The sequence below is a fragment of the Danio rerio genome, chromosome 13, assembly GCF_049306965.1.
Source record: "Danio rerio strain Tuebingen ecotype United States chromosome 13, GRCz12tu, whole genome shotgun sequence".
Classification (NCBI taxonomy): domain Eukaryota; kingdom Metazoa; phylum Chordata; class Actinopteri; order Cypriniformes; family Danionidae; genus Danio; species Danio rerio.
In genome coordinates this window covers 38132701-38146869 of record NC_133188.1, presented here as the reverse complement: position 1 = coordinate 38146869, position 14169 = coordinate 38132701, and the positions used below count along the sequence as shown (strand labels likewise).

Here is a 14169-nt window from a genome sequence, read left to right as displayed (position 1 = left end):
TGATTAGTCACACGCTCAACAGAAAGGGCTGCGATTGGCTCTAATGCTCTGGCACTAAGTGACACTGATAAATGGCAGCAGCGATCACAGCTGATCCATCATAGTCGCAGTGGAGAAAAGGGGCTTTGCAGACACACTTGCATCTGGATTAGACCCACAAGTATTGCTATAACAGGGTATATACAGGATTCAGAAAGTAAAATCCAATATCTTTTCAAACCTTTTTAAGACTCTATTCACCAGTTTAGGTTTCGACCAGAAACATTGGTGACATTTCAAATTTCACTAAATACTGATTGAAAGAAACTAATCCTGAACTAAATCAAGAATAATTGTGTTGCCTCAGTAATTGCAGTAAACAAAGAATCAAGTTGTCAAACCTAGCAGGATTTCATCGATTTTATAAACCACACAGCATCCCGATATTGGCAAACTGTAGCATACAACTATACATTGCATAATCAAAAATTATACAAAATTGATTACCTTGTAAGATAGCATTGAAGACTTTTTATTACTTTTTAAGGGCCTTACATTACTGTAAATTGTTTTATCAACTTTTAAAACTTTTTAAGACTTAGCGGACACTCAGTATGACAGCCGAGAGGAGATTGACCGCCATGAGTGTGTGAGAGAGAAATGGAGTTTACTTTCATTTTCTCCAAAGCAGTAAAATAGGGGCTTCTGCTGTAACTTCAGTGTCACTGAATGACTGTAGAGCAAACACACGCAGTGAATTGAGCAGAGTTTCTGTGTTTTATTTACTCGCGCTCATCTCCCTCACCATAGTATTCAACCGCCCTATAACACATATGAGATAAATGACATCAGTACGTAATAACCAGTTAAGATCTATTACTGAACCGATACTGAATTGTCCACGTCTGCATCGCGGTGCATCGAAAAACCCTTATTGTTTTGACATAATATGTGTGTGTTATATTTATCATGTAAATGTGATACACACACATAAGAACAAAACTATAAAAAAGTTTTTTGTTACAAAAATATTTAAATGTATATATAATTTGTATCATATACATATATATTTTATATCCAAATGTAAATAAACATTTACTTAAATATATGCATGCATGTATTTATATATACATAATAAATATACATAAATATATATAATAAATATACACATTACACACACACAGGCGCAGCAATGGGGGTTGGTCTTTTACTTTTAGAGACAGACCATTTAGAAACAGGTCATTAAAAATGTAAACCTTTAGATTTCATACAGCTGTACACACATATATATTATGTCAAAACAAACTTTTATTTTGGGTGCGATTAATCGGGATCCATTTGTGCCCAGCACTAATTTAAAACTGCACTTGGTTTAATCCACAACTTCAGCAAATTGTCATGAACCCATTCAAAATATTCTTTAGTGCAAGTTTCCTGTCACATAGTGATGTATCAGTGGGTACAAATGTAATCTCACCACTTCTTGACTCTTAATGGCCCATTAGACATTGACAGTACTTTTATGAATTACCAAGTACCAAATTTTCAGCTAAAAACAAAAAGTCTTTATTGTTCTACTGACGAAAAAAAGTCAATATTGGATAGCCTGACTAAGTTTGCATAAAATAACAATAAGTTTTTACTTTTGCTTAACTTCTGCTTTAAATTAGTGATGGGTCGTTCATGAACGATTCGTTCTTTTTGATGACTGACATGACTGGGGAACAACGAGTCTTCTCAGGAAGTGATTTGTTCATCCGCGCGTGTGCACATTTGTGCAGGTAGTATCTTTAATTTCAAGTCTTCATCACATTGGCAGAAGCCAATCATATGCGTTTAGAGCCGGAAAAAGACTTGATCCGCTCACCTCTCGAGTCCTCTATCGGGTCTGAGTCACTCGTTCATCACGAGCCAATCATATGCGTTTAGAGCCGTAAAAAGTTTGGTCCGTTCATCTCTTGAGGCCTCTTCCGGGTCTGAGTCACTCGTTCATCACGGGCCAATCATATGCGTTTAGAGCCGGAAAAAGAATTGCACCGTTCATCTCTCGAGTCCTCGGGTTTGAGTCATTCTGTCACGTGATGAACAAACGATCCCGAAACCTATCGGCTTAGACTGTGCATTGATTAAGATTATATGTGACTGTCAGTGTAACGAAAATGAACCCCTGACATTTGAAGACATGAAGAGGTGAGCTGAGCAAAGAGACAAAAATGCCTTCATAGACAAAAGAGCAGGTAAACATTGAATTATTATTTTCTCCTTGTTATATTCTACTTATGACTTAACGTTATTTGTCGTGCAATCAACCTTTTGGGCTAGTTGTTGATGTGTTTGGAAGCAATTCATAACATTTTAATAATATTTTGGCAAATTGAACCAAATGAACGAAATGATTTGAAAAAAGTTTTCGTTCATCTTGATGAACGAGACTCAAAGATCCAAGTCAGTAAAATGATCCGAACTTCCCATCACTACTTTAAATTAAATCACTTTTGTAACACATAATAGCTAAATCTGTGGCAAAACATCTCTTGCAGAAATGTCTTGTGTAAACAAATTCCATAAAAAAAACATATTCACCTGCATGCACCAGCACAAATCCCATATTTTTGCCATCACGATGAGAGATGGTGCTGTTCAGTTTAAACCCTGAATTGTTTAGTGGAGACACAGTCTCCTTGGAATCTGACGAGTTTTCTAGATTTTCCATGACCCGTATTGAGTGTAGCTTGCATTTTGACCCATCATTCACTCATAACTCCAACACAGTTCTGCAAGTCCTGAAAGCAAAGAGAATATATCACTATTAATATATCATTATGCCAGTTTGTATGAAAGCCATTAAAATGACACACATTTTGACATTAAGAACATTGATGCATCCCTCAAATAACAACGTGTCGATGAACACATGAAATCAAGCATCTTATAAGACTTTATTACAAATACATCAACTACTCATTTCAATCCCACAAGACAGAATGAAAACAAGGAAAACTTACTCGCGTGAAGACTTCAGGTGCATAACAACAGAAGAGCGCACATTTCCAGTCATACGCATGGCACAGCATCCCTACTGATAACACACACATACAGATTGCACTAAATTATGAGTGTAGTTGTGTGTTTTCTGCATGATTGCGATGTGATGGGATGTAATGTGATGATTCGATAAGCGGCGCATGTGCTCGCGTCACACCAAAACACTTCCTGGTTCACAGACACATGTGACCATGTGGTTGCAGCAGCGGCCTCAAGCGGCGGAGCACTGTACTGCGAATCATGACAACAGCAGTTTTACATAGAATCATCATGAGAAAAAAAGAAGACATCTCCACGTGGCACTGTTGGACATTCAATACATTAAAGCTAAGAAAATTCAAACATCTGTTTATGTATGCAAGCTGATATAATTATATTGCAAAATGAGTTAGATCACCTTAAGCTGGGTGCCCATGAGGGCCGGTGTTCTGCATAGTTTAGCTTCAACTTCCTTCAACACACCTGCCTGAAAGTTTTTGTATACCTAGGAAGAGCTTGATTAGCTGGTTCAGGTGTTTAATTGGGGTTGGAACTAAAATATGCAGGACACAAGCCCCCCAGGACCGAGTTTGGGCACCCCTGACTTAAAGCAATAGTTCACTCAAAAAATGAAAATGTACTCATGATTTACTCTCCCTCGATTGATTCCAAACCTTGGGAGTTTTTTCCTACTATTGAACGGTTGGTAAATGACAGAATTTTCAGTTTTTGGTGAACTATCCCTTTAATTACCTCACAATAGTGTCTTCTAGTATTATTGACTGTTCCTCTTGAGTGTCACCCAAGCAGTGCATATTATTACTGTATCAATACTTTGATATCATTTCCTGATTCAAGCCACAAGCACCCAGAGCTAACTGTGCCAAATATTTGCTAAAAGTGGCCCACATTTGTTTTAGGATAACTGGGCCCCATTTGCCATATCTTCTCTGGGCCACTATAGGCTCAGATCCACAATAGCCATAGCTTACTATGCCGAATATTCACCAGAAGTGGCCCACATATGTTTTAGGATAACTGGGCCTCATTTTCCATATCTTCCCTGGGCCACTATAAGCTAACGGTTGCATTAGCCAGAGTTTACTGTGCTGAATATTTGCCAAAAGTGTTACACATATGTTTTAAAAAACCTGGGCCACATTTGCCATATTTTTTTCTGGGCCACAATAGGTTCACAGTCGTAATAGGCAGAGCTTACTGTGCCAAATCTTTGCCTTAAATGGCCCAAATATGAATTTGAATCTTTGGCCCCCCTTTGCCATTGAACAGGTGGGCTACTTCAGGTTCACATTCATTTGGTCTCGGCTGAAGGAATAACACCAGTGCCACATAACTGCCTAAAGTGGCCCACATTTGTATGCTTTCTGGGATGTTTCTTCACACACAGTACTGTAATTTATCATGCACAGTCATGCATAGTACTGCAGCTGCAAAGGCCTTCTTTTCATATATAATTTTTTAATATAATTAGACCATATTCATTTTTGCCCTGATTATCCTTTGTATGTGCCAAAATTTTTGCCAAAAGTAGCCTGCAAGTGGTTGGCACTTTTTGAGCCATATTCACTATTTACCTCATGGGCCATTTTATGGTCACATTTAGATTAAACATTGGCATGAACATCGCATATTTACCCAAATAGGCCCACCAAAATTGTAGCTAATTTGTCTGGGACATAAGAGGCATTGCCTTTAGTGACTCACATCCGGATACTATCAGGATCTAATAGACCATTTTTAAGGGATGTACACATTTTAAATTTCTATCGCTTCTGAGAATCCAAAAAGAGCCACATATTAATAAATAACGTCATGATAGATGTTTTAACATTAAGTTATGATTGAATTGAAGGTTCATGGACCAATGACATTACTACATTGAAATAGTCTATACATCTATAAAATCGATAAGTAAAACTAGTTGTTAAAGCTCCAAGTACATTTATTAGTTAATTAAGCCATTTCTTTGGCTTTAAATCTGAAAATGCATAAATAAAAACAGAAGAAAGAGAAGATAGTAATATACCATAGACATCTGATATGTGATGGGCCACAGTTTGGTGTTATTTATACTAAACAGATGGTCTTTCTGCCATGTCAAGTAAACTAACATTGGCAGCACAATTGAAAGCACTCCTCCTGGGACTATATGCTTACATAAACATGTCCTCCGACTGAAGTAAAACCCGGATGACTCCGCTGTTTGAAAAACATAGTTTTTTATAAAATCAAAGAATGATGGCTTGCTTCAAGGTTATTTATTATTACAGTACTGCATTCAGTGCTTCTTGGAGAGGAGATATGCAGTGCAGCATCCAAAAGAGTCATGGGGGCATTTTACTAAATAGATACATTAAAACATAATATTTTATTTTGATTATATTAAATATGTGTATCAAAATGTAGCCTGCTATTTTGTAATCAGATCAGAAATCTACTAATACACTATTTAATACAAAAATGCTCTGTGAAAGAGGATGCGTGATTGATTGATTGATTGATTGATTGATTGATTGATTGATTGATTGATTCATTCATTCATTCATTCATTCATTTGATTTCATTGCTAATCTGTATAAATTAATGCAATATTAAATATGATATTTAAAAAGATGGCCTTTACTTAACCATCAGTAATTATAGGACTCTGTAATTATGTGCAAAATAAATTCAAGTGTTCGCACTTAGATATAGCTTGATAATATTAGCAGGTTTGGCATGCTGTCCCAGGAGAGAACCCTAAGCTCAGAGATGTAATTGAGCCCAGGTCTTCCTGCTTGGTCGATAAGCATGCAAGGGGGTACGAGATCAGGTAGTTTTCAAGAGCTCCCCCTGGTAAAGGAGGTAAGGGGGGGGGGAATGGGAGAATTCTTCAATAAAGAAAGTTAATGGAGCAATACTAGACGGGCTATTTATAGTAAGTTTGGATTCATCATTGGCTTACTAATGATTACGGAGATCCTACAATTTGAAATGAATTCGTTCAGAACATATATATATATATTCATTTCAAATTGTAGGATCTCCGTAATCATTAGTAAGCCAATATATATATATATATATCAAATATTTCAGAATGTGAGATTCTGATTGATTCTGCTTTCTGATTTGTTTCATGAAACTACTGTTGTTGATAAAGTTAATGACTTTGATTGGAAACTGTGATTGGTGTTGGTCAGGTCGTTGTTTTTTGACCATTTGTCAAAAATGTGATGTGAGTCTTGAACTTCTGCCACCATGAAAGTCAGACTTTCAGCCAATTTGTCATTGTCTTACATGTTGGCTAATCGGTGGCTAGTTTCAATGTATTTGTACTTTTGTATCTTATTCATTTGATTTTGGACATTTTGTTTTCTTAAAGCCCTCTGTTAAATCACATTATACATATTCATACAAAATTGTCCCTTGTGTTGTTTTCTTTTCTTGTAAGATCTGATTGGTTGAAATATAACATGGAAGAATATTTTATGGTCAATCGCATATCAGTGGAGATTTTTTTCTCTCTCTAATTTTCACTTTTTAAATTTTGTTCTTCATGATCTAAGGTCTAATTAAGAGTCTTCTTGTCTTAAAGTGTTTCAAACTATTCAAAGCATTCACAACACCCCAGTGCTATTTTTATGTGTCAAATTACAAATATGCTCTCTGTTATTTGGATAAATGCTACTTATTTTGTCTCAGTTAGTGGTCATAATTGACCTCTAATATTACTGTCTTGTAGTGCTTGTCTTACTATTAGACTGGTTGTTATGGTCATTGTAGCTTATTAGCTTGTAGGCAGCTTTAGTTGAAGTATTAAGTATGTAAGTTAAAGTATTTCTTTCTTTCATTGTTAATTGTGGTAATATTTCTACAGTTTTTAAGCAAGTTGTCGTTGATCTTCACATCTGGAAACAACTGATCTAATAGCACTTAATTTCACTACTCTTTGATGTTCAGTATCTGCTTACCCCGCTAACACAGTTTGCAGACATATCAAATCTGTAGAGAAAAAGCAAGTTTGAAGCAAAATTAACATTTGGAAACATGAATATTAACATGTTCTCAAACCTCGAATCGAATCCGTGTTTTCAGCAAAGCACTGTATTGTGTCCAGATGGTTGAACGTTTGCCAGCTAACAAGTACTTTCCCTTTAATCATCTATTTTTGTAATGATATTTAAGTTGGCCAACATTCACACCACAGTTAAATTAGTGCAGTAGTGTATATAAGACTGAGACATTAGGTTCAACTGCAGTTTTTGCCATTTGCTATCAAAACTACTACAAGATTAAAAAAAGAGAAGAAAAAATATGAGCTGCTTTATGTTTCTTGATGTCAGTTGATGGTACAAAGCTTGTGTATTCTGGCAGAACTTCATAGTAAAGGAATAGCTAAACTCTTTTTTGCCAGCCCAATTTACCATGATTAAGGTTTAAGTTTTTTTATTGTTTTCTATGTTTGATTTTTTTTCCTCGCTGAAAAGATCTGAAAGATTGTCTTATTATTAGATTTAATAGCAACAGCAACATGTGTACAATTTCAAAATGACAGCATTAATTTATACTGTTTGATTCAATGTTTTCAGCCTTCTGCTTCTTGTACAGTTCAGATAAATACATGACTGTTTATAAAATTAATGTTTTGTTATTGGATATCAGGTTATGTGCTTCATTTGAGACATTCACTTGCAATTTACCCAAGAATTTAATTAATACTCGTCTCTTTGCAAGTTTTGGCAATAATAACAAATAAAATCTAAATGAGCAGACTCAGTTCATGGTCTAGAGCTTCACTGAGTGGGTTAGAGGAAACGCTTGCAGAGTGTGATGTGGTGGGAAAACAGAGGATATTTTTTTGTGACAGGAGTCTGTGCACCATGTGATCAGTGATTGACAACTTACTTGCCTTTTATTTGTCTGTGGTGATTGGAGAACAAAGTAGAACAAAACAATTGCTCAAAGGAGGATCTAAGAATGAGCAAATCCTCTTTAACATGTTCTTGTCACCCCAAATATGTCAATGTGACACATGTCAGTGAGTCGAAAATATATAATGCTATACTTTTTGTTTTGCAACACAGAAAATCAGTAGGTTTGACTGCAGCTTCTCATTACCACTGTAACAGATTGGTAACTGGTAACTGTATTTTTGGTAACACTTTAAAATAATGTCATGTAATGTTAGTAATATATTTATTGTGGGACTTATTCATCTTTCTTAATGCTATTTAAGTAAAATAACGTTAGTTCATAGTTATTGTTAACTCAGAGTGCATTAGCTAATGTTAACAAGCACAACATCGGACGCATTAGTTAATGTTGAACTATGATTATTAAATGCTTTACAAAATTATTCATACTTAGTTCTTGTTAGTAAATAGGCTACATTAATTAATGGGCCATTATTCTAAAGCATTATTTTTTTTCCCTTTAATTATGCTTTTTAAATGTCAGGACAACTTGCCTCACCAAATCAATGTTTATATTGAATTCTCAAAAATAAAAAATATGATAGTTATTTGTACGATTTTAATAAAATTCATAAACATTAGATATAATAGATAGTATCTGTATCTTACATAGTGTTGTCATAGTCTGAGACAATTATTTCACCAAATAGTCTACTGATCGCTTAGCATTAAATGCTGTACAAAAATCAAAATGTTGATATAAATTCTTGTTTTTTTGTTAGTTTGAATAATTTTCTTTTTAGAATAAAAACTCTAACACTTTTTTAAATGTTGTACACGGAATATATCTATTTCACAGCCAGAAATTATGTATGTTTTTTTTTTTTAATTGAAAAACGTCAAGAAGTACAATGCAAGTCAAGTTCAACAAATGTAAAGAAAATGTCAAAGGCTAGGGGGTGATATAAACTATCACAGGAATACATGTAATGATATACAGGCTTGTACAATTCGCATAGCTTTTTGATTTTTTTTTTTTTTTTGAGGGTAATATGGACTCAATATAATGCTTCACTTCATTTTTACATTTTTGTGTGTGCATAGTCATTTACAAAATACAGCAAAAACAGGCCACAAACTAAAATTATAAAGATAATTGAAATAAAAAAGCACACAAAAACAAAAAAATATATATTTTTAAAAGGAATTATTTATGTGTAATTAGAACACAGACTTTGCTGATGTTTGTGCTTTCCTTTTTTAACTGAAGATATACTGCCACCTACAGGACAGGACGGTTTTTGTGGTGAAGGATAGGCCTACCAGAAAGTTAGACGGTGCTAACTTCAAGATAACATTCAGAAGATATAATTACATGTACAAATTACAAATGTTACCCTAATACACAAATACACTCGCAACGTTCACTCCAATTACTTTATCAGCACACAGCGCACTCTCATATTCATAAGCCATTTAATCACGTGGCAGTATTCAAGAGCCAATCATTGAATTTTGTGGGTTATAACACACATTCATATTCATAAAGCCTGATCCATATTCATGAGACAAACTTTCACCAGGAGTCGAAGGTTTGACAGAAATCTGTCAAGTTTATAGTTTTTTACTTATCGCTTGTTGAAGACACACGCTGAAATGGAAATATAATTTGGTAAAAGACATCATGGAGCAACGACTGCTTTACCTGTAAGCATTCCAGCTGTTTATGGAAGCCCACACGCTGGAATTATGAAATACTGTACAATACAGTGTTAAAACTGGCAGCAGGTGAAGCGTCCTGTTATCGATGACCCATGGCGTCTGTGCGCGTGGCCGTTCGGGTCCGTCCGCTAAGCCAAAGGTTAGTCCGACAGCTCAAAATGAACATACGCTAAACGATATTATAGATAGTGTAAAATGTAAAGTGGTAAAAGATATGCTCTGCTACGTTGTTTCCAATCAGATTTAATAATTTGTCTTCTGAAAATGTACAAATTGTTTAGGGAGAAGGACCTCTCAGCCAAAGTCATTATACAGGTGGATGGACAAATAACATCTGTCCTCAGCACGAAGGTTTGTGTTTCAGTTCTATAACGTTAGTATGTAGTCTGATAGTCTGTCAAAATATCTATAGACCATTCCAATGTTATCAAACTATTTCATAACTGCAACAGGAGGCAATTCAATCATACCTGTAATGTTAAAATGTAAAACAGGAAATACGTTGGGACCATTGTTTTTGTTTACACCCCTCAAAATGGTCTATAGTTATGATAATTGTTAGATTAAACTGAAAACAGGCAAAAATCAAACTGCACTTATTCATGAAAAAAGAAAATAGTTTCAATAGTGAAAAATGTCCCTTTATTGAAGCCTGTTTCTGATCAGTTTGTATGGGTGTTTTCTCTTTTTTTGTTAGGAGAACTTCAGCTGCATGAATGGAGAATTGTCTGGAGAAAGAGTAAAGTCTTTTTCGTATGATTTCTCTTATGATTCCATGAACAGCACAAGTCTAAACTTTGTGACTCAAGAAAAGGTACAAACTCCACTGCAATTGTCATGTGCTCTGTAATAATAATAACACAAGTGTTCCAACGTTGAACTGGCTGCTCGAGCCATTTAATCGTTGTTTTTTCTTTGTCATCAGTTTCAAGTTGTCTCAAGTATATAAGTGCCTCGTTTTGCTGATTTGGTTTATCTGTGACTGTATGTGCGCTAGCTGAACTGTTGCACAACCTTTGAACATAATCACCAGTAAAAGCTTGTCAAGCAGCAGATAGAGATTTCATATGTATTATAGAAAGTCACTTTTTATCTCATCATTTCAGATATTCAAGGATCTTGGCACTGATGTCCTACAAGCAGCTTTTGAGGGTTACAATGCCTGCGTCTTTGCTTATGGCCAAACAGGCTCAGGAAAAACCTACACCATGATGGGCAACCCGGTTTGTATCCCATCTCATTACTGTCTCTATCCCAAGTGTAATTTCAATAACTACAAATCACAGCTGGAAATGCACTCCCACTCTTCAGAGGATGCACAGAGCGGTTCTCAACCCTGGTCACTTCAGATCTACTATTTCACTGTGTGCTTCTCCAGAGTAATCAGGATATGTGACGAGGGCAGCATATGAAGAACACATAATTATACTCAGTAGTGGTCTGTCATCCGAGAGGCTCGTTCAGATTTGTCCTGATGATAATCATTCCATTCTGTCTGATATCCCTTTGTCCTGGGTAGTAATTAAGAGCTGCCGTTGCAGATCAGAGGGGAAAGTAATGTGGACACTTTAATGGAGTTCTGATTTATTCAAAATGCAGAGTAAAGAAATAGTCAAGGGCAAAATTATCTTGGGAAACTACATCCATACTTTTTAAAATACTATTTATGCTATCAATCCTTTTTATATGCATTACCTAAACATATGATATGCCATACACCTATATATATATATATATATATATATATATATATATATATATATATATATATATATACCAATCAATCAAATTGAAGCGTCAATTACAGTTGGAATTATTAGCCCCCCCTTTGAATTTTTTTTCCTTTTTTAAATATTTTCATAAATGATGTTTAACAGAGCAAGGAAATTTTCACAGTATGTCTGATAATATTTGTCTTTTTTATTTAGGCTACAATAATTTTTATTTTTTTTTAATTTAAGGACAAAACTAATAGACCCTTTAAGCTGGTGTAAAGTTATACAATAACTTGCCTAATTACCCTAATCTGCCTAGTTAACCTAATTAACCTAGTTAAGCCTTTAAATGTCACTTTAAGCTGTACAGAAGTGTCTTAAAAATATCTAGTAAAATATTATTTACTTTCATCATGGCAAAGATCAAATAAATCAGTTATTAGAAATGAGTTTTAAAACTATTATGTTTAGAAATGTGCAGTGGTGAAAAAAAAGAGGACTGAAAAATCATACTCAGGTAAAAGTACCATTACTTGTGTAAATGTAGTGCAAGTAGAGTAAAAGTATCTGTTGTAAATATTGCTCAAAGTATGAGTAAAAAGTAGCCCTTTCAAAAGTACTCAAGAGTAGCGAGTAGTGAGTATTACGCTGTAAAAAAGCTGATGCATTTATATGTAATTTGTTCATGTGTGTGTAAACGTAACATTCTGTAGTGCAATTAGTTTTTGCCAGGCAGGCATACAAAGTCATAAGACATTAAAATTAGATTAGATTTAGCTTGTGATATCAGATGGGCAAAATTCAGTATCTAGCTATCAAGGACAACATTATTTTCATGTCCAATAATGACGTCAAATGACGTTGCTTTTTGGTCGATTTTAGGTTTTTAGAAAGTTTAGAAAGTAGGTATACAACGTCAATCCGACGTTATGTTGATGTCTTGTGCCTGCTGGGTGTTTAAGGCCATCACGGTCATTATGCAATAAACAATAGCCATCTTCTCATCAGTGACATGCATCTAAGCAGTCTGGTTCAATTTGGTGAAGATTTTGGACACCTTCTTGGAAACTTTTAACGCTTCCAAAGAGTTTAATCCAATTATAAATCGCCCCCATCTTGAGGTAGTTCATTAGGATGCGATTTACCTTCTATGTGCAATTTTATTGGACAGGAATCACATGACTGATTTTTCTAATCCCCATACACAGGAAAAAACTTCAACTGTATCTAAATCATGGGTGCCCAAACATTTTCCTATAAAGGGCCAAAATCCAAAGTTGATTAAGGGCTCTGGGCCGAATTTATAAAAAACCTTATATATTAAATTTGCCATGAGTAATTTACTTATTTATTTAATGGTATTATATAGTATAATATTATTTGGGATACTCATTTTTAACGTTTTATAATGAACTTATTACAGTAAAAACATTTCCATTTATAAAACAATGGGCTTTAATGCTGAATACACTAGTCGAGCTGCTCCTGCCTTTATAGTACCCTAATTTGTTTGCAGATATTTTGTGAATTGTCCTGTATATAACATAAATTGAGAGTGTTTACACATTAAAGGTCTGATTCATTTACAACATTTAATTGAATCATTTAATTTTAGTTGGCTCTTTTTTTGTATCTTAGCAATAAAACAATCAAGAGATTATGGTAAATTTAAAAAGACAGTCTCTGGCAGCCCCAAAAATCCGCCCCAACCATTACCCTATCATTCTCCCTCTCTTTTCAGATAGGATGGCGAGCCAAATCAAAGTTACCATGGGCCAACTTTGGCCCACAGACCGTACTTTGGGCATCTTTGATCTAAATTAATGAACTTAAGAGAGCTCTCAAGAGAGCTGTTTAAACTATCTGGTAAAATTGTGCTTAAATTGCAATACATATAGCAGACTACTAGTTTTATTTTTAAATAAAAAAAATTATTTTTTATTGTTATTTTATTGTTATTTTGTAAGGTGTGCTATTATTTACGCTGTTTTATCTAATTACATTTCTGTTATTGAGTTTTATTTAATTTAGTATTTTATTTAATTTTGTATTCATTAATACTATTTTATAATATTTCGCATGATCTAATATTGTGTTTTTTTAATCATGTGTTGTTCCACAGCTTTATTAGTTTCTTTCTTACAGTATTTAGAGCTCAAACAAGTTGTTTTGAAAAAAAATATTTCCTTTTTTTAAAATCTACAATGAAAGTTAATAGGGTCCAAACAGCATTGTAGGGATAAAGACTTTATTTTTAGAACATCTTTATATTAATGATAATAACACTTGGGTTATCCTTGTGGGACTTGAAACTGTAATCTTACAGGCAAGACATTAACCACCATGCTACATTATCCATTAAACAAGCTGCATTTTCTATTTTCCCTATTTCAGGGTGATTATGGACTGATTCCACGGATCTGTGAGGGCCTGTTCCACCACATCGGTGGAGTGTTACAAAAAGACAAGGCATCGTTTCACATGGAGGTCAGGTATGAGCACAATATGTCTAGTTAATGGCATAACCATGGGTAGAGCACCAGAGGAGTGAGTAACATGAGTAATTCAGATGTGTCAAGAGAACCGCATTCACGGCCGCAGTTTGTCAATGGCTTCTCCTATAATCTGCTCCTTGGCGGTTTTATTGTAGGTTGATGATCCTGTCAAAATCCCAGGGAAAAGGACAGACAGATTGCAGTGTGTAAATGAGGCGTCCTTTCTGGCAGCTTGTCTTTTCTTATGGGCATTGTAAGATAGCAGGACTCTAATTACGAGCAGATGATCAGGAAGGTCAGTGAGCGTTCAGCCTCTGTCTG

The 14169-nt window shown here is 34.8% G+C and overlaps 2 protein-coding genes across 12 annotated transcripts in view; one reads left to right on the top strand and one right to left on the bottom strand.

The window, feature by feature from the left end:
- The window catches only part of tasp1 (taspase, threonine aspartase, 1), a 60610-nt gene extending 57455 nt beyond the window's left edge, over positions 1 to 3155 (bottom strand). For 6 of the 7 annotated variants that reach the window (XR_012388638.1, XR_012388637.1, XR_012388636.1 and 3 more), the window contains exons 1-2: positions 2985 to 3155; positions 2563 to 2762 (exon numbers count right to left, since the gene is read on the bottom strand). Coding sequence is in view for 4 of the 7 variants with exons in the window: in XM_005156968.6 (XP_005157025.1) it covers positions 2563 to 2692 (130 nt within the window). In the remaining 3 variants the exon portion in view is untranslated. Of the gene's footprint in view, positions 1 to 2562; positions 2763 to 2984 lie in introns of those variants that run through there. The other variant, NM_001100953.1, reaches the window with a different exon arrangement.
- A 6313-nt stretch (positions 3156 to 9468) lies between these two features.
- Positions 9469 to 14169, top strand: part of kif16bb (kinesin family member 16Bb) — a 55843-nt gene continuing 51142 nt past the window's right edge. For all 5 annotated transcript variants that reach the window (XR_012388824.1, XM_068213079.2, XM_690332.11 and 2 more), the window contains exons 1-5: positions 9469 to 9777; positions 9920 to 9989; positions 10336 to 10452; positions 10745 to 10861; positions 13748 to 13845. Coding sequence is in view for 4 of the 5 variants with exons in the window: in XM_068213079.2 (XP_068069180.1) it covers positions 9731 to 9777; positions 9920 to 9989; positions 10336 to 10452; positions 10745 to 10861; positions 13748 to 13845 (449 nt within the window). In the remaining variant the exon portion in view is untranslated. The remainder of the gene's footprint in view (positions 9778 to 9919; positions 9990 to 10335; positions 10453 to 10744; positions 10862 to 13747; positions 13846 to 14169) is intronic.